Genomic DNA, 16,978 nt, shown 5'->3' with positions numbered 1-16,978 from the left:
CTCCATCTCCCCTCTCTTCCCATCCCACTAACAAACCAATGAAATAGGCAATGGTTCAACCTAATGGCCATCCGCACCCGCCACCTCTCCATCTTCTCCCACCCACCCGCCTTCAACAAACGCACGCAAAACCTCCTCCTCTTCCCCGCTATTCTCTTCGCCTTAGGCATGGCCGTCTTCTGGCTCTATATCCCCCCGTTGCAGCGTGTGTTGGACACGACGAGTGTTCCCGTAGAGTATTATTTCCTGCCTGCGGCTTTTGGGTTGGGGATTTTGATCCTCGATGAGTTGAGGAAGGCGGGCGTGAGGAGGTGGCCGGGGGGTGTGTTGGATCGGTTGGCTTGGTGATATACCTTTCTTGTTCTTCTTCTTCTTCTTCTTCTTCTTCTTCTTCTTCTTCTTTTTTTTTTTTTTTTTTTTTTTTTTTTTTTTTTTTTTTTTTTTTTTTTTTTTTTACTTGGTTGTTTTTTTTTCTTTGTTGGGTTGATTGATGGATTGGGTGGATGGAGGGTGGTTGGGGTGGGGGATGGGGATAGGGTAATGTGTAATTGAGGGCTTGTAGATAGATACTACTACTAGATGGGAGGTAGATCTAGGATGTATCTACGTGATTGGCTCGTTCAAGATATGTAAGATACGGGATGGGTTGCAGGGACGTATGGAGTCCTTACCCCGTATTCAATAATGGTATCTGCAAAAGCAGACTCTCCTTTTACTTACGATCTAGATCAACCAGCCTAGCCGAAACACCAAGATCTAAGTAATGAAGAAGAATCATATATATTGCTCAATGACGACTTTTACCAAATCCCAATCATATACAGCTAACACCAGTTCAAAAAATAGGAAAAAGAAAGCAACCAGGTTACGTACGTGAGTCGTCAGATGCAGAACCGGATTGAGCAAGAGATTACAAGATAGAAATGAAGAGGAGAAGAGAATAAAAGGGAAGAAAGAAGCAAGGTATAACAAAAGGGGTATTCTGTACAGATGAATCACCAGAAATAAGGATTTCCGTAGACATCCTGGTAGCATTGGTAGGCGTCGGGGCAGCTGTGATTCCTCATTAGTTTGATGTTCACTCGATCTAAGTTGCAAAAGCAAAACAAGGAGAGAGGGGTATGGGGGTGAGGGGGCTGGAGGGGGGACTCACTAAACAGCCTCCTGACCAAAAATAATATGCCAACTATACTCCATCACATGAGCGGCCAAATCATCCGATAAACTCGTATTCAACACCCAATCATAAAACCATTGGTAATGGTCCAACGGCCGCTTGAGCACCTGCTCCTTGGACACGGCGAATTGCGAACAACACGCGACACCAACCACCTCGGGGACATCCGTGTTATTGAACAACTCGATCCACGATTGCGCGTAGACGCGCTCCGTGGTGCGCCCAAACTGCGGGGGGTCGCGGAACGGACGAATCTCATCCGGACAGCCGGGGGTCTGCTGACAGCGGAGATTGACGTAGCCATTGCGTTGAACGAACTCGGTTTGCAGGGCTCGGATGGAGTCGACATTGCTGTAGGCCATGGTGTCGGTGTGCCAGGCGCCGGGCCAGCCGTCTTTGTGACTGTGGATGAAGACAATGGTGCTGGGGAGGTCGTCGTAATGGTCCACGATGTATTGGAGGTAGGCGAGGGCTTCGCGGCCCTTGTTCTTGGGGGTGTGGCGGGTTGCGGTGGTGTCGTCGACGGTGTAGATTACGTTGCGCCATCTGGATTATCCTATTAGTATGGTTGGACTTCAATGGTTTGGGGTAGGTGAGGGGATGGACGTACTCGTTCAAATCGGTGCTCACCCAGCTGGTATCCTCGGAGGATAATCTTGCCATGACGATGACACGGTCGTTGGGGACGATGATCGGGGTAGTTTCGTACATCGGACGCGCTGCTGCATCCGAATCTTTGCTGTTGGTCATGTCGCTGCCGGTGAGTTTCGGTTTGCTCTTCGGAGTTGATACCCGGTCGCTGTTGGGGGCGGTGGCACTGTCGGAGTTCACATTGGTGTCGGGGTTGGCATTGGCATTGGCATTGGTATTGCTGGTGCCGTCGGCTGCTGATTCGGCGGAGAAGGAGCTGAAGCTCCAGCCGGACTGGACGCGCGCATCATCCTGGACGAGATCGAGGTGGCGTTTGATAAGAATGATGGCGAGGATGATGAGTGCGGCCGCACCAATCCGGTAGGATAGTCTCATTTCATAACGTGCCTGCCGGGAACCAGGCTGAGACGACCGAATGGGGGGTGGAAGGGGGGGAGGAAAGAAGGGATGAAAACCGGACGAAACTGAGGGTGTGTGTGAGAGAGAAAGAAGCGAAAGGGAGAAACAGGCAACGTGGGAAGAAAGATCCGACGAAGGGGTTTAGTTGGTTGCTGAAATTACCAGGTACGGAGGCAGAAACACCGAATGGGAAATAATTAACGGCGGCGACGCTGCGCTGACGGCCGCCGCCTGAGGCTTATCACGGGGGAGGCGCTTGGCGCCGATTGGTGGGTTTCGGATGGATCAGCAGGGATTATGGAGTACACCATACGGTATGAGACCCGAATACGAGTGGTATTTACATTACATACGCTGTGATCCAGGAGAGTTTACATTGCAGCCTAGGAGCTCTCGATACGAGAGACAGTCCAAGTACGAATGCGCGATTGTGATGGAGTCTGGGAGAAACATGTTTCAGACACGACGGTATAAATAGCCCCGTCGCTTCTAGACTCGAGCGAAGGATCAAGCTTTGTGGGTGGATGAGCATTAATCTCGGCCTCATCCATTTCAGTCCTAAGCAGTCAAAGCACATACCTCTACAGAGTACATTTTAGATGTAAAGTAGCTACAAAGATTCCACTCCCTGAAACCCCCTCACATTATCTGAACATCCCCATTTTGGTCTTTCCCATCCACCGCCGATCGCCCCAGCAAAATAACCCGTCGGGCTCCGTGCGACAATCCCATTATAGCCAGGGTCCAGGTATATTTCCCATGCATTAGGCCCGTCGCAACGACGTGCTTAGTGTCTCTGTGAAGAATTGTAATCCACCACCGACAGAAGCAACCTGCCATGTCGTCCAGTTAAATGCCGCCCATTGACCAGCGCTGTCAGACACACTGACACTGACAGTGGCCGACAGGCAGCCCGATCCCATCCCGTCTCTGATCGGGAGACGATCCACCGCCACCGAGTCTATCTCAAACTGTCCCACCCAGCCGGGCGGTCTGACTGGCCAGCTGGCTTCTCCCGGCTGAACCCTGAATATCCACCGTCAGCAGGGCTGTGCTGCGTGGTATTTCACGGTTATGACAATAAGTTACAGTACAGGTCGGGATGGAAACTAGCCAGTTGTTGGTTAGTGGATGGCTCATGTTGGGAGATGATGATGCCATGTATGCAACATATAGTCTATGAGCTTATAAGGTGTGGGAATCATGAAGAATGGTTATCTATCCCCGCAAATTAGCTCGGTGTTGTGCAAGTCTCCCTGCAACTAACCTCTTCTCCAATGTTTCCCCACCCGAACAGCAATCATCACAACTCCATCACAAACAGACATACGCACACCGGCCACTAGCTGCAGAAATCAACGGCTAAACTCCACAGCCATCCTTCAGCGTTCACATCAACCAAAACCTTTTAACCATCAACCAACCGCCTAACAAAACCATAACCAACAAATCTACCACCCCGCCACAACTCCAAGAATATCCATCACACCTCTACCCAAGCATCAATATGACCCATCAGACCCAAGTACCTACACAGCAACTTGACATACGGTAAACCCCTCTCGGCAAAAGTGATCAATCAGACCCTGGTCCCTCCCCACCTGATCGCGGCCGATCGATCGATTCGTCCATTCGGTGGACGGAGTAATTGGCTCTCCCCCACCCAAAACATACTATGCAGGGCTCTAATGACTGGTCAGATATTTGCGGGGTTGAGTAAGCCATGCTGTATCGAGATAGTACCGAGTTGACCCCTCAGAGCGTACGTATGCAGTAGGCACTTGCTCACGGGAATCGGGCGGAACGGGTAGACTGAAGGCTCGGTTATGGCTGCTTACGAGATATGCTATGTTTGCGACAGAACGGTTCACTATGGGGTAGATGGATGGTCGGGGTTTCCACTCATTCGGAATAGGCTTCCGAGGCATTCTTGTGTTGGTCATTGTGGATGAGGTTTTGCCTGAGTTGTAGGACATTGAGGCCATACCGACAACGGCCCAACCGGCTCTTGGCCAGATACTCATCCACTGGGTATCAAAATCGGCCACCTGGAACGACGTGTGGTGCGCATTGGTTTCGCGAACCTTCGGAGATATGTTGGAGGATGCTGCTGAAGGAGGAAAATTGCGTATCGCATCTCCTTCATTATAAAGCCCGCGGAGTGTGAATACTTGGAGAAATATTTCGTCTGATAAGCCCACCACTTCCTTGGCATCAGGCATTCGACAAACTTGTGCCAAAGGACCGGTACTCGCGAGTCCGGAAATCTTCAGCAAAGAAACAGCCCGTTTGGTCACCCGGGTCAACGGAGAAGTGAAGCAAAGTACCCTGATCCAGAAAGATACGATCTTTTCAATCCAATGTCTGCATTCCAGGCGATGGGGCTGAATAATCATTGAGGTCTTATGAAATCGGCGATACAGATCACTGCTGGGAAGCTGGTGAAAGCAAAGCTCTGGTACAGGCTTAGCCATTAGCTGATTTGACGGGCTTGGGGGTAGGATTCTCTGGTCAGAGCTTTGAGTTCAACCGGTGGATTACTGGGCTTGCTGCCCATGCTCGTCGAATATTTGCGCTATTGACAGTCTGCCAAGACCGTGTTGGCTGAAGACAGAAATTGCAGCCACCGGGGATGTAACGGCGCCTCGAACCGCGACAGAATCAGAGCAATGTGACGATGGGAAAGCGGGCCGGAGACTGATTGACTGAAACTTTCGAAGGATACTGTGTCTTGATTAGCTGCAACTCGCCATCACTTAGGGTACACGATGCCCTACGCTTGAGAAGCCTGGGAAGTGTCCAGATGTTACCGAAATGGTTCAGTTGAAGATGTAGTATGCTGTTGTGGTGCTCAATGACGGAACTCAGACTGTGCTCTGCCATGATGGTCGTCTTGCTGTGAAGGTCCAGAAATATGAGAGCCGTGAAAATTGTCAAGCGGATTGCTGGGTCAACAGTGAGGCACAAGGAGCTATCCCACTGATCTGCGACCGACGCAATATCCTGACATGCCTCAAGAACACGCTGCCAGCTAGCCAGCCAGTCGTCGCCCTGTCGCAGGCCAGGGTCGGCCAGTGAGAGGAGCAGCTGTGCCATTCGTAGAAACATAACGGTAATTGTTCGAGCATGGTGATCAACATGGGACTCGTTCCAGAATGCGTTGCGACGTGGGTTCAGCCAGCCCGGTGGGAGGGCTAAACGGGCGGTAGCCAGCTGACGCTCAACTTTGGCAACTTGCGTCCCGATCCCTTCCTGTGATCGGAGCAATCGCAAGCGGATCACAAGCCCTGCCTGGCGCAGAATCGAGATTGTGATGTTGTGAATGTTCTGCAGCAATGTCTCCGGGGCTAAAGGGGCGGCAAGAAGGACTGTCGACAACTCGTCGGAGTTCGCCGGCAAACACAGTTCCTGCAACGCGTCGATGTCGGCACTGCGTGGTGGCTGCACAATGTGCCTTTGAATGAAGGAAGTGCTGATCACGGTGTCGTCAATCAGATATGGGGTCCCAGCCGAGATGTTGGAATAAGCGTCAAGGCGGTAGATACACCACCACAGCGATTTCCATTCCTGGATCTCGGTCTCACTTACCGCGTGCCAGTCAGGATAGAGCATACGGATGTGGTCCAGGCGGTCGAGCCCGATCCGGTAGGCCATGCGCGTTACTCTACCCATGCGCAGCCAAGACAGGTGCCCGGGGAATTGATGAAATTCATAGAAGGCCAGGAGGTAAGCCTTGCGGAACTGATCGAGTGATGGGATGTCACCAATCAGATCATCCTGGAGTATACTTGAACGGAGGAGTTGATCTAGACGAGTATCCAGACTGGGGGTCACCTCATGTGCAGCAAAGCCAGTAAGCTTTGCGGTAATGGTCAATATGGTTGAAATCAGATCTTCACTGCACAAGGAGTGTTGATAACGATGAATGAAGCGTTCCTTGGAGAAGATAGGATTCGCATCGTGAACAATCTCGAAGTACCTCCCAAGGCTAAAGCAGTCACCTTAGCATGATGGGCACCCACGAAGGAGAGAAGACGGTGCGGCACATACAGGTAGCTCACCTGCTCAGGGGGGAAATTGTGGTCGTTGGCACGCTGGGGGGCGTCGCCTGGCGCTGGTTGAGCGGCCACACGGGGTGAAGAGGATTCGTTGCTGAGTGGATCCTCCGGTGGAGGGTCGCTATGACGCTTGCGGGCTGAAGACTCATGGTTTACACCAATGATTAGCATACCTCAGTGTCATCCTGCTGGAACCATGCGCGAAGATTGGACTTACCTGAAGGCCTGCGAGGATTGGGGGTGTAGAGGGAACCAACCGGGGGACCAGGTTTGCGCTTGATGGAAGTGTAGCGACAGGTCTCTCCGAGCTCCAAGCAGCGAGAACAACTTGGCCGTGCCTGGTCACCTTCACGGACTCAGCGATAGATGGACAGTGGAACGGCAAGGCCAGCACATACACTTTACCTTCTTACTACCGGAGATCTTAGCCGGAGCCTTCGGTGTGCGACGGGGTGCCGCCAAAGACCCCAATTCCACGCATTTGGGGAGGGAAATTAAGGGGTGCAGATAGGATTGGAGGAGATAGTAGTAGTATCTCTTTGGAGTGATCCACACATTCGATTGTTAACTAGCACAGAGACCATACGCAGTAATCCTAGGTATTGAAACTGCATAGTATCTGAGACACTGCTGGTATATGCCTCGAACAACTCCAGTGCGCAGGGATCATCTCCCTCAATCAAGCAGTCGTCGCTACTACGCCTGCATGGGATACAACCAGGCCATCCCTCCTTTCATCGGCTCTTCCGCGCACACATAATCCAAAACCTGCCCCTTACGAAACTCCGGGCCCATAACGTACCGCATCACGACCGTCTCGATCCAGGAAGGAAGAACCAAATACCTCGACAGAATATAGTACCAGATATTATGCCAGGTATGCATACGGGTCTCGAGGCCGGATTTCCACACATCGCCCCGCAGCGAGCATTCACGGCTCATTCGAACTGCTTGGTACTTTTCGAACGTCGCGGCGAGGGCACCAGCACTTGGGTTCCCGGCAGCAGCTGCCGCGACGCACTGACGAAGACCGTTGCAAAGTACCACGACATCCTGCACCTCGTTGTTGAACCCAAGCCCCAGATGCGTGGTCAACTTGTGACAGGCATCGCCCACCAGCACCACCCTTTCGAGACTCCAGTGCTTCACGATCCCCTCCTCCAGGTTCGTCAGACCCGCCCCGAACATCCGCGGCCAGGCATCTTTAACCTTCACCGTCCCTGTCAGGGGGAAATCGAAAAACTCTCGGCCCACCGTTTCCACGTCTCGGTCGGTGTACGTGGCTCGCGCTTGGGTCGGGCTGGGTAGCCTCTTATACAAGAAGAACCATCCGCGCTCCGGACCGCTGAAGTACATAATCGCCTTGTCCTGGGACTGGATGTCATACCCGAGTCCGGATGGCGACGGCGACGGGAATGAGCCATAGAGAAGCTGATAGGTGGCGGTATAGGGCTGCTCGGGGTCCCAGGATCTGGCGGGATCGGTCTGGAGAGCCAGGGTGCGCTTCAACTGGCGGGTTGCGCTGTGGACGCCGTCGGCACCGATCACGATCGATCCCTCGAATGTGCTCCCATCTGCGCACGTCACGGTAACTCCATCCTGATGCATTTCTATGTCGACGAGCTTCTTGTCCGTTAAGATCTTCTCTCGGGCAGCCGGCGGGAGACCATTGTATAGAATCTCGATTAACTCGGCCCGGTGGAAAGCAACGGGTCCAGACCCATGGCTGATCCGGTCAGATGCATTCCGACAGCAACAACAGAAACACATGATGAGATGACCGGGACTCACTTCTTGCGCATTTGGGCATATTGCGTACCCTCCTTGAAAACGTACCCTTTGGCAGTAAACGATAGATGGTGATGCAGTTCAACTCCCCGGGTTAATAACTCCCCCAGAACACCGAATTGATGGAGGACCCATAAGGTATGAGGATGGACAATGAGGCTCGCCCCTTGGTCTTCCACGATGGCTGACCTGCGCTCCAGGACCAGGAAGTCAATGCCAGCGAGGTAAAGGGCGTAGGCAGCTGCGAGTCCCACTGGGCCTCCGCCCACCACGATTACTCGGAACACGCGTTGGCCAGCCATCGTTGCATCAATGTACGATAGGCAATGGACCAGGGGTACTTTCAACGTTGAATACGCAGTATCTATATTCTACGTAGCTCACGCCCAGCCCGGGCCCACTGCAACAAGTGGTTCCTCCGAATGTTCCTCCGGCCGGGCCAACATGAATAGATTCAGTGTATCAGATTCGCGCGAGATACTGTCTATTTTAGGCTCTTCTCTCCCCCGTCCTGCAGCCATGAACACGCATTCAAACCTACATCCCTCGGACTTTCCCACACATTCCAATCCCACACAGCATCCAAGCCCCTCACTAGCTATGTCCACCCAACTCGCCTCCGTAGTCATCATCGGAGCTTCCCACGCAGGCCTAGGAGTCACTCACAAACTCCTCCGACAGACCACTAAAGCCTCAATCACCCTAATCAACCCCTCAGACGAATACTACTTCAACATCGCGGCACCCCGTTTCCTCGTCAAGCCCGAGAGCTTACCATCAAGCAAATACCTATTCAACATCCGTGACTCCTTCACCGAATACCCCAATGACACCATCACATTCATCAAAGGTCTTGCAACCAAAATCGATTACGCAAAAAAAGTCCGTCCTCGTGACAACTCCATCCGATGACAACTCCACCACCGACACGGTCATCTCAATCCCATTCGACTATCTAGTCCTCGCATCCGGAAGCACCACCCCCGCGACCCTCGGGACAGGGGAGACTAAAACTCCCCTTCAAGACAACAGCCTTCGAAAACACCCGGGACGCGATCTCAGCAGCGCAGAAGACCCTCCAGTCCGCCACGAGAATCGTAATTGGCGGTGGCGGTCCCCTGGGCGTCGAACTCACCGGCGAACTAGCCGAAGCACCCGGCCCAGCGAAGACCATCACGCTGATCTCAAAGACCGAATCCCTCCTACCAGACGCACCGACAACCGTGCAACGAACCGCCGAGTCCCTCCTCCAGCGAAAGTCCATCGAGGTCCTAAAACCCGTCACCGTCAGACACGCAACACAAGACCCCAACACGCAAACCTGGACAATCACTCTCTCGACCGACCAAACCATCACAGCAGACGCATACATCTCCACGACCGGGACCATCCCCAACAATGCCTACATCCCAACAACCTTCCTCACCCCCGACGGCTGGGTAAAGGTAGACGAGCACCTCAACGTAGTGGACACCGAAACCAGCCTACCTGACATCTACGCCGTCGGCGACATCACCTACCATCCAGATCGACTCCTCTCGCGCGTCTCAAAGCAGGCAATCACCGTGGCTGTCAATATTGTCTCCAGGATTGAGAATGAGTATCGGCCTGTGAGATACTCCGCGGACGCGCAGATGAAGATGTTGGTTGTGTCGGTGGGACGGGGCACGGGGACGGGGCATTTGGCTGGGTGGACGCTTTGGGGGTGTTTGGTGTGGGTTTTTAAGGGGAGGGATTATTTGACGTATGAGGCGGGGAAGTTTTGGAGGGGGAGGGCGAAGTAGGATGTTGCATCTCGTTTCCACATAGTATTAGTCTGTGGATGAATGTTCCAGTCAGACAGTTGTCATCAGAGTATATTTAATTTGTCGCGAGATTATTGACGATTCTCTCAGTGCCTGGGTGGCTGAGGTATCTTGGGATGAAGAATGATAGTACTCCTTGTGATAGCGGACCTTTGCGACATGGAATACTACTCCATCAAGGACTTCAGAAGGGTTTGGCTAGACACCATGGCTTGGCCCTTTCAACGCAACAGCTTTTGAGGATGCCACTTCAAGACTTGGAATAGATCAGATGCGATACACCGATCGTATCGAAAGCCCATCATGGAAACACGTTCTGGGTTGTAGCTATGGTGCTGCTGGCTAGTTTCGCATGGTGGTTGTTTCGCCACATGGGCTCAAGCCCTATGGTTGTCCAAGGCATGCACGGCGATCAGTCAGATGAGCTCATCGCTGGGCTTCGACCCTTCCTGCGATTTTAATCTGAGAGTGGTGAAAGTGCTCGGTTGTTTCTGCGATCAAGGTTGTTTCGTAGCATGGATCCGGAGACCCTGATTAGAAACAACACGTCATTTGGAAAGTTCACTGGCGTGAACCCGGTACTCCGTAAATCTGCGGAAAATGCTTTGCTTGACCGCCGGATTGCATTTCATGTTTCAGCTCCCCTCCCATAAAGCGGCTAATATAGGTCGTGTGAGCCGGGAGTGGATTCCTCCAATCCGCATTCGAGCGGCTCATCTGGCGAAAAGGCTGCATGGACAAATCCGCATGCAGGGAGAATTTGTCCTTTTGCCCAAGTCATTTGCCACAAAGGTAATCTATCCTGGGTTGAGGAATTTCTTGCATCTGAGTGTTCCCTCAGCATCAGAGAGAGACAGCATGTAGCGGGAAAAGCATTTATCCTGGCCCTCGATTGGGCCGCCAACGGGGGAAAGATTTTAGATAATCCGGGGCGAGCAAGAACCGGGCGGGCTTCCTGATCAGATGATGGCGGAGCAAACTGGCTTTGGACTTTGGGCAACTAAGCACAAGCAGCCTAGGGAGTGAGACTGGAGCCTGGAGACGAGACCCATCTGCCCCGGCCCCCAAGTTAAGGGCCACATCATTAGGATTGAACATGGGTGCGGTCTCTCTCCGGGTTTCGGGTTGACGCGGCTGTGTGGGGGGTGGAGGGATTGGAGTCACATCGGGGCCCGTGGGGGTCAGCGCTAATTGGCCAACCCGATGATCGCACTCTCGCGTGGATGAAATGAAATGAGTGTTGTTGTGCTGCGGTGTTTGTGAGCCACGTTCTCGGCAACTTAGCCTATGCGACGATGCATCCCCCAGTCAGAGTTTTCATTCCGAAGGATTGCGGCGAGGAAACCCTTCCCCCTCCGGCGTAATATCACATCATCATCTGGGATCTTCCAGTTATCATATGACGGACAGGATTCACCACCGCTGGGGTAAGTCTGCCGATGGGGTTCGTTCGAGTAGAGGCGAGGCTGGCAGGGATTCCTCCATATTACCCCAGGGGCAAGACTCCGTGCCCTACAGTTGTTCCGTAGGCCCGTGCCTTGTCGACGTCATTTGTTCATGGGATGTGAGGCATTTCTCAGGATGGCTTCCTATCGTGATTTGATATGGAGTAGCTTGTTGGATAAGGGATGTTGAACGATCGTCGGCCATGCGGTCATGGCAAGCATGTGAATCTGTGTGGTGGGTGGGTGCCTAAGGCGCTTGGCTGTCAGTGCTTCGGCATCCCGACAAGACAAGCATTGCCATGCCAACTTACCCGCTTCTGTTCCAGTCTGCGGTCACCGGTGGTTGTGGTTCAGATATGGTACAATGGGTGATCGCTGGATAAAGAACCAGTCTGGAGGAGCAGATCACCAAGGTGTTGTTGCAGTAGAGAGACAGTGACACCCAGCTTGACGTGTGAAGCAAGGGGTTGCTGAATAATGCCCAGGGAATACAGATTCAAGCCATTAACTTTAATTTCACTGCCTTATACATATACTGCATTTAGAGGAGCACAATAATATGTAGAGTTCTTCCTAACTATGAATGCCCCGGTGGTGTAGTGACATGTTGGAGATATATAATATGTCGTGTAGAGGTTGCGCTAGGTGATATATATCTACCCATAGTACGGAGTACTATCCTACCGAGTAGTATGCAAGATGCATTCTCCGCTGAGATTCCAATAGCCCTCGCTCCTTGTGTAATATCATCTCACCCCCTGCTCCCTGCTGAGTACAGTTTCAAATGCAGCAAGAGCAGATACACCCGCCCAACGCGATCTTCAGGGCCGCACAGATTCCCGTTGCAGTAAGCATGTATGGTTGAATTCAACAAATGCCAACCACCCCATCGGGTCTTCACCTGTGGACTGATAGGGAGAAGAATGTCAACCCGGCTGCCTACATGGTCTAAAACTCCCTGGCGAACCACTGCTAGGGGCTAGATTGAAACTGTTGAGATCAAACGTGCTTGCTTTTTCTTCCACACTACAATTATTGGCTGATCTATTTACATCTACGGGACCGTCTTAATAGTACTGCATAGTGGTATATATTTCCGTGGATCTACACACTATACAAGCCAAATAACCCGAATTAAAGTTGAGCACTATTACAGCTCAGAAATTCGATCGGAGTGAGCTCCATGTTTGTTGTCCGTTCAGCTGCGCCTGCTGGCTACCGGCATAAGCCACCGAATTACCGACAGAACATTCCGTCTTTATAAATACACCCACAAGCAAGGGGTCTGACGGGCGCGACCAGATCGAGATAAAGTTTGACAAGACAGCCAATCCGAACCACGATATATGGATCGATCACATGCGGAGGCTGGCTGAGTGCTGGCCTGTGGCGCGATATTAGAGTGAGAGGGAGGACATTTCCGAAATTAAAGGGGGAGGTGTTGTTGCCTCCTTGCGAAGGGGGGAGGTATCATAGCATCCCTTCTGATGGTGTTGTATCTATCCGTGGGAAGGATAATCCCAGGCAAGGAGGACGGCCGGCTGAGGGCTACACAAGACACGGGTTAGTCTGCAAATAATCATCTGTGGATGCCAATGGTGGTGGGCAGATCAAATGTACTGTCCGCGGCTGCATGCATCGGAGAATGGATGCAGTGTGACCATTGAGCGGTCTTCGAACGGTCGAAGAATGCCTCCAGAAATGAAAGCGAGACAGTGCTTATCGTGCTGTCCGAGCAACAATGCCGAGGTATTGCAAACAGGCCAAACACCGCAAGCCGAGCAGGTCCAACGGTTGGATTATGGAATCTGTCACTGGCTTCTATTTCCGCGTGGGTAGAGATTCGGAACGGAAAAATAGCTCGGTGTGGAGCTTCTCCTACCGTTCAACTTTGAAGAACTTCACTTTCATCTGTTGTTTTAGATGCCAGATAAAGTCGGGCTAATCACCATAACCACCATAATCACTCAATAGCTGAAAGAAATATGATCCCAGATAGAAACAGAAAGTTGAAGCTCTCCGGATTAGAGAGATACTATGAGCTTCGAGAGACCTTGGCGCGACTCCTGTTTCTGCCACGCGGGAATTTCTGTAACCCGACTGACGGAAACACGTGGATTATCAGCAGAAAAACGTTATCCTCTCGTGTTTGTTCAAGAGGATGGTATCTACAACAGACTGAATATCAATATGCGCTATGCAGACTGGACCAGGTGAAAATCCGGCAGGAGCAGGTGACCTGCTGACGCCGTCTAGACTCCCTGGTCTCCTCCAAGCTCCAAAGGGGTCTAGAACTGCGGCTGGTATCACAACAACAACGGGATCGCGTCCTGCGGCCAGGCCTCGTTTAGATCTCAGATGAAGCCAGAACGTAATCTAGATCACCACGGTCGCTATCATTGGCAGTTTCCTCGCTTCCACGTTTCTATCTAGTTCCCCGTTGCTGTCCTTGTGACTCGACCCTCCGAGCCCTCCGGCATCCAGACCGAGATGGCCTTTCACACTCGGCACACCGGTGCCGAGTCCGCGGTTGTGTATAAGAAGCATCGGCCTCCCGATTCCCCTGCCCCTGAGGCTTAAAGCTCGTGCGCAAGGCAGTATAAATCTGCCCGACCGTCCTCCTGCTTTTTTGCTGAGCTGAGTCTCGATTTTCGGTTGGAGCTCTATCGCACACCACACATATGCACCCACCCACTGGATTCTGTTGCGACACCGCCAAGCTCCTCTGACGGATGATGACTAACCCAGCTGTCAAACTCGAGCTGCAGCTGCCTCTTTAATTTTCGAGGAAGAGCTTTTCAGTTTGTGCCTGTCCCGGGAAAATTCTTCTCTTTACTAAATCACAGTGCCCTATCAACGTTCCATGCAACACCCACTTGCCCTCGCGCCAATGACGAGGAGGCTGTCCGACGGGGAGGGTCATTACGTGATACGGTAGTCTCGAAGGGCTAACGCATCATCTTTTTCCGCACCGTCGGGCGGGTCAGATTCCTGAAGCGTCAACTTTCCGTCGTCGACTTGCCGACTTGTGTTGAGAGCCAAGGCCGACCATCAACCTTCGGTCTCAACAATCGGGCCGTCTGCGTCGAAATAATTTCAGCCTAACCTCTTGCGAAACGGTGGTCGGATAGTGGATGTTTGTGCGTAGACTACCAATGCACCCGCCCACTTGGTCCCGAGAAATCCTCGTGTCTTCCGCCCACTGGAGGTAGGCATTACGCCGTGATACCTGCAGCTAATAGAGCTCTTCCCTCAATAGGTAGACACCTGATGCGGCACCAACAGTCTTGATGTCATCATCATGGCGGTTTAGCCCGCGGATAGCGCATCCTGAGATACGCCCGGACGATACTACCGCATGATGCATCGTCATTATCATGTGTCGGTCGGTCGGTTCTCGGTCGCCGCCTCGTGCGCTTCTCGCTTCTTTTACCCGGCTGGTCTGTTCGCGCCGGCGCAGCAAAATTATCATCGTCGCGATTCGACCCGACCAGCAGCTCCCAGCAGTTCAACTGCTTGAGTGGGTCCGACGATGCTTTTTCTGCACCGCTGATTCGCTGTTACTGAATCCGTTGTGTTCCGGAAGCGCGAGACATGCCCTCGTACAATCTGGCGTAGGGGAAATTAATTTCACCGACGCGCGATAGGACTAATGGGGCCATGTGCGCGATGGAGTCTGAGGGGCAGAAGTCAGATTGTGTTGCTGGTCTTCGGTTGGTTCAGATACAGGAACAATCAGCCGGCAATCTGGTCGCCCAATGGAACCTTCGTGCCGGCAGGCAAGATGACGATTTTCGGTCGGCGCGCGTTGTTTTAGCATCCACTCGATCTCCTCGAAAAGCTGGGTCTTCCCCACATGCAATTCCCCCACCCCGTTTCTTGCCGAGATAGACTGGTCGACTCTTGGTCGACTCTTGGTTGATACCAAGGCCAAATACGATGAGCTTCGGTATTTCTTCTTTGGCTTGTCGCCTTGGCGTCGGCCTGGTGCGGTCAGTGCGGGTTCACAAAACGCCATTGACGTAGGAGTCGAGGAATGGGGATAATCCCAGGGTTTCCGGGGAGGGAGGATCATTTTGACAGGCACGTTCAGCTCCGCCCATGGGAGGGGGGGGATGCTAAGATCCTGGTGCATAATCCCTATGGCCTACAGGCTACAGACGCAGGCAACTTGGATGTCGCTGTCAGCGGCAGAGTTTGCATGGGAGATTATCCAGATCCATTTAGCCCGGTGGGACCATGCTGTGTCGCAGCTATACCTTGCAGGACGTACGGAGTATATGGACGATAATATTACCTACGTACGAGGCTGCAAACTCCGCTGCCTGCTTGGCTGTCTCATCGCGCACGAGAAACGAAGGATGGGCCATCTACAGGGTGCGCGGCTAATCATATTGCTCTGCGGTTGTCGGGTCTGTAGGACGGACAAGCGGACTGACCGATCTAAGTCTTTTTCCGGTCTACGGTGGAGATGCATCGGAATTCATTGGATAAGCCGTGGAATGCCAGCAATCGGCGGATTTCGCTGGCAGTCGGAATTGGAAGGAGGAAAGAGAGATCATGCCGACAAAACGGGAAAAATTAAAAGACAGACCCAAGAAAAAGGTAATTCTTTTTAGGCTAACGAGATGGGGACGCGGAGAAAGGTGATATTAAACCGCAATATAGGAGGGGAAAAATGGGGACCTGGAGACGCCGGCGCGGCCAGAGACGGTGCGGGGTGGGGAATCCCAGTCGGCATCTTGGGATGGCGCCGAATCAGCAACCAGAGCCTCCCACCAACAGCACACTGGAGGAGGAGCATACCCTACCTTTCCCCTCCGGGCTAAACCTTTTCCAGCCAGACTTTATTCGCATTATCGTGGATATCATTATTAACTTCATATTTCCATTGGCGCATTATTTGTCTCGCCTTGCAGGATGACGCTAGGCGCGCTCGGGAAACACAACGGAAACGGCTTCCCGAGCGACGGCCGGATTTTGTTGCATTCAAGCCGTGTCTCGAAAGGTCCGGGACGGAAGGGATGGGTTGAGATATGCTGCGTTTCTGAAGAAGTCGGCGGACGGCCCCGTATTGTCCCTGATCACGGGGCGGCAAAGGTGGACTTTTGGCGGCTGAAATCCTGGAAGCGCAATGGCGCCCGCATTCAGACTGGGCTCGTTAGCGAGGCAGTCAGACAAGGTGATTAATCAGCCTGCGCGAAGTTCCCCGTGGGATTTCGAGACCCCCTCGCTTGAGTTGCTCTGTTGGGAGGAAAGATCTCGAAACGGGCAAGTCAGCCCTGTGCGGTCAGCTCCACGTTTGGGCCGGGGATCCGCCACGACGGACGGGCGCAACAACGATTGGTCAGGGCGGGCGCACGTCCTTCCTCATAGGTGGGAGGTCCCAGGGCAGAACCGACGAAGTGGAGTCGCACGGTGTCCTCGGGTTGGTGGAGGAGATGGGGGGGAAGGGAAGATGGTGTGAAGCCAAAAGCGGAATAGTTGAATCGGCAGGCTGAAGGGCCAATTCGGTTAGCACCTGTTGTCAGACCGTCAGAGGCTTAGAAAGACCCCGAGGGAAGTTGGTCACTGTCCTGAGAGACCCGGGGAGAGCGCCATCGGTAGGGGGAGGAATCACCAATGAGAAGGGATAGGGGCCGACCCGATTGTTAG

The 16,978-nt window shown here is 52.8% G+C and overlaps 7 protein-coding genes across 7 annotated transcripts; 3 read left to right on the top strand and 4 right to left on the bottom strand.

The window, feature by feature from the left end:
• Positions 1 to 48: 48 nt before the first annotated feature.
• Positions 49 to 348, top strand: BO80DRAFT_370092 (uncharacterized protein; the record flags this gene model as incomplete). Its single annotated transcript, XM_025716433.1, has 1 exon — positions 49 to 348. A coding segment is annotated over one exon (300 nt), but the record flags the coding sequence as incomplete, so codon positions are not given.
• Positions 349 to 648: 300 nt separating this feature from the next.
• BO80DRAFT_469843 (DUF3431 domain-containing protein) lies at positions 649 to 2,292 on the bottom strand. The gene is made up of 3 exons (XM_025723045.1): positions 1,788 to 2,292; positions 1,154 to 1,723; positions 649 to 1,053 (listed from the first exon to the last, which is right to left on the bottom strand). Exons 1-3 carry the CDS (start codon positions 2,201 to 2,203, stop codon positions 996 to 998), a joined length of 1,044 nt encoding a protein of 347 aa, XP_025569230.1. The 5' UTR covers positions 2,204 to 2,292; the 3' UTR covers positions 649 to 995.
• A 1,460-nt stretch (positions 2,293 to 3,752) lies between these two features.
• BO80DRAFT_292371 (uncharacterized protein) lies at positions 3,753 to 4,794 on the bottom strand. The gene has a single exon (XM_025715014.1). The coding sequence runs from the start codon at positions 4,699 to 4,701 to the stop codon at positions 3,913 to 3,915; it is 789 nt and encodes a 262-aa protein (XP_025569229.1). The 5' UTR covers positions 4,702 to 4,794; the 3' UTR covers positions 3,753 to 3,912.
• An 8-nt stretch (positions 4,795 to 4,802) lies between these two features.
• On the bottom strand, positions 4,803 to 6,867 carry BO80DRAFT_489168 (transcription factor domain-containing protein; the record flags this gene model as incomplete). Its single annotated transcript, XM_025723597.1, has 6 exons — positions 6,289 to 6,867; positions 5,675 to 6,215; positions 5,629 to 5,635; positions 5,510 to 5,595; positions 5,005 to 5,479; positions 4,803 to 4,951 (listed from the first exon to the last, which is right to left on the bottom strand). Exons 1-6 carry the CDS (start codon positions 6,432 to 6,434, stop codon positions 4,803 to 4,805), a joined length of 1,404 nt encoding a protein of 467 aa, XP_025569228.1. The 5' UTR covers positions 6,435 to 6,867.
• Positions 6,868 to 6,937: 70 nt separating this feature from the next.
• BO80DRAFT_489164 (FAD-dependent oxidoreductase) lies at positions 6,938 to 8,375 on the bottom strand (the record flags this gene model as incomplete). Its single annotated transcript, XM_025723596.1, has 2 exons — positions 6,938 to 8,011; positions 8,077 to 8,375. 2 exons carry the CDS (start codon positions 8,373 to 8,375, stop codon positions 6,982 to 6,984), a joined length of 1,329 nt encoding a protein of 442 aa, XP_025569227.1. The 3' UTR covers positions 6,938 to 6,981.
• A 298-nt stretch (positions 8,376 to 8,673) lies between these two features.
• On the top strand, positions 8,674 to 9,857 carry BO80DRAFT_450704 (NAD(P)/FAD-dependent oxidoreductase; the record flags this gene model as incomplete). Its single annotated transcript, XM_025721832.1, has 2 exons — positions 8,674 to 8,955; positions 9,033 to 9,857. The coding sequence occupies 2 exons, from the start codon at positions 8,674 to 8,676 to the stop codon at positions 9,855 to 9,857; spliced, it is 1,107 nt and encodes a 368-aa protein (XP_025569226.1).
• A 5,347-nt stretch (positions 9,858 to 15,204) lies between these two features.
• On the top strand, positions 15,205 to 16,200 carry BO80DRAFT_292247 (uncharacterized protein). The gene has a single exon (XM_025715010.1). It carries the CDS (start codon positions 15,439 to 15,441, stop codon positions 15,940 to 15,942), a length of 504 nt encoding a protein of 167 aa, XP_025569225.1. The 5' UTR covers positions 15,205 to 15,438; the 3' UTR covers positions 15,943 to 16,200.
• The last annotated feature ends 778 nt before the right edge of the window (positions 16,201 to 16,978 follow it).

The sequence above is a fragment of the Aspergillus ibericus genome, assembly GCF_003184845.1.
Source record: "Aspergillus ibericus CBS 121593 unplaced genomic scaffold BO80scaffold_95, whole genome shotgun sequence".
Lineage (NCBI taxonomy): Eukaryota > Fungi > Ascomycota > Eurotiomycetes > Eurotiales > Aspergillaceae > Aspergillus > Aspergillus ibericus.
The sequence above is the reverse complement of the archived record's forward strand: the minus strand, read 5'-3'. Positions and strand labels throughout refer to the sequence as shown.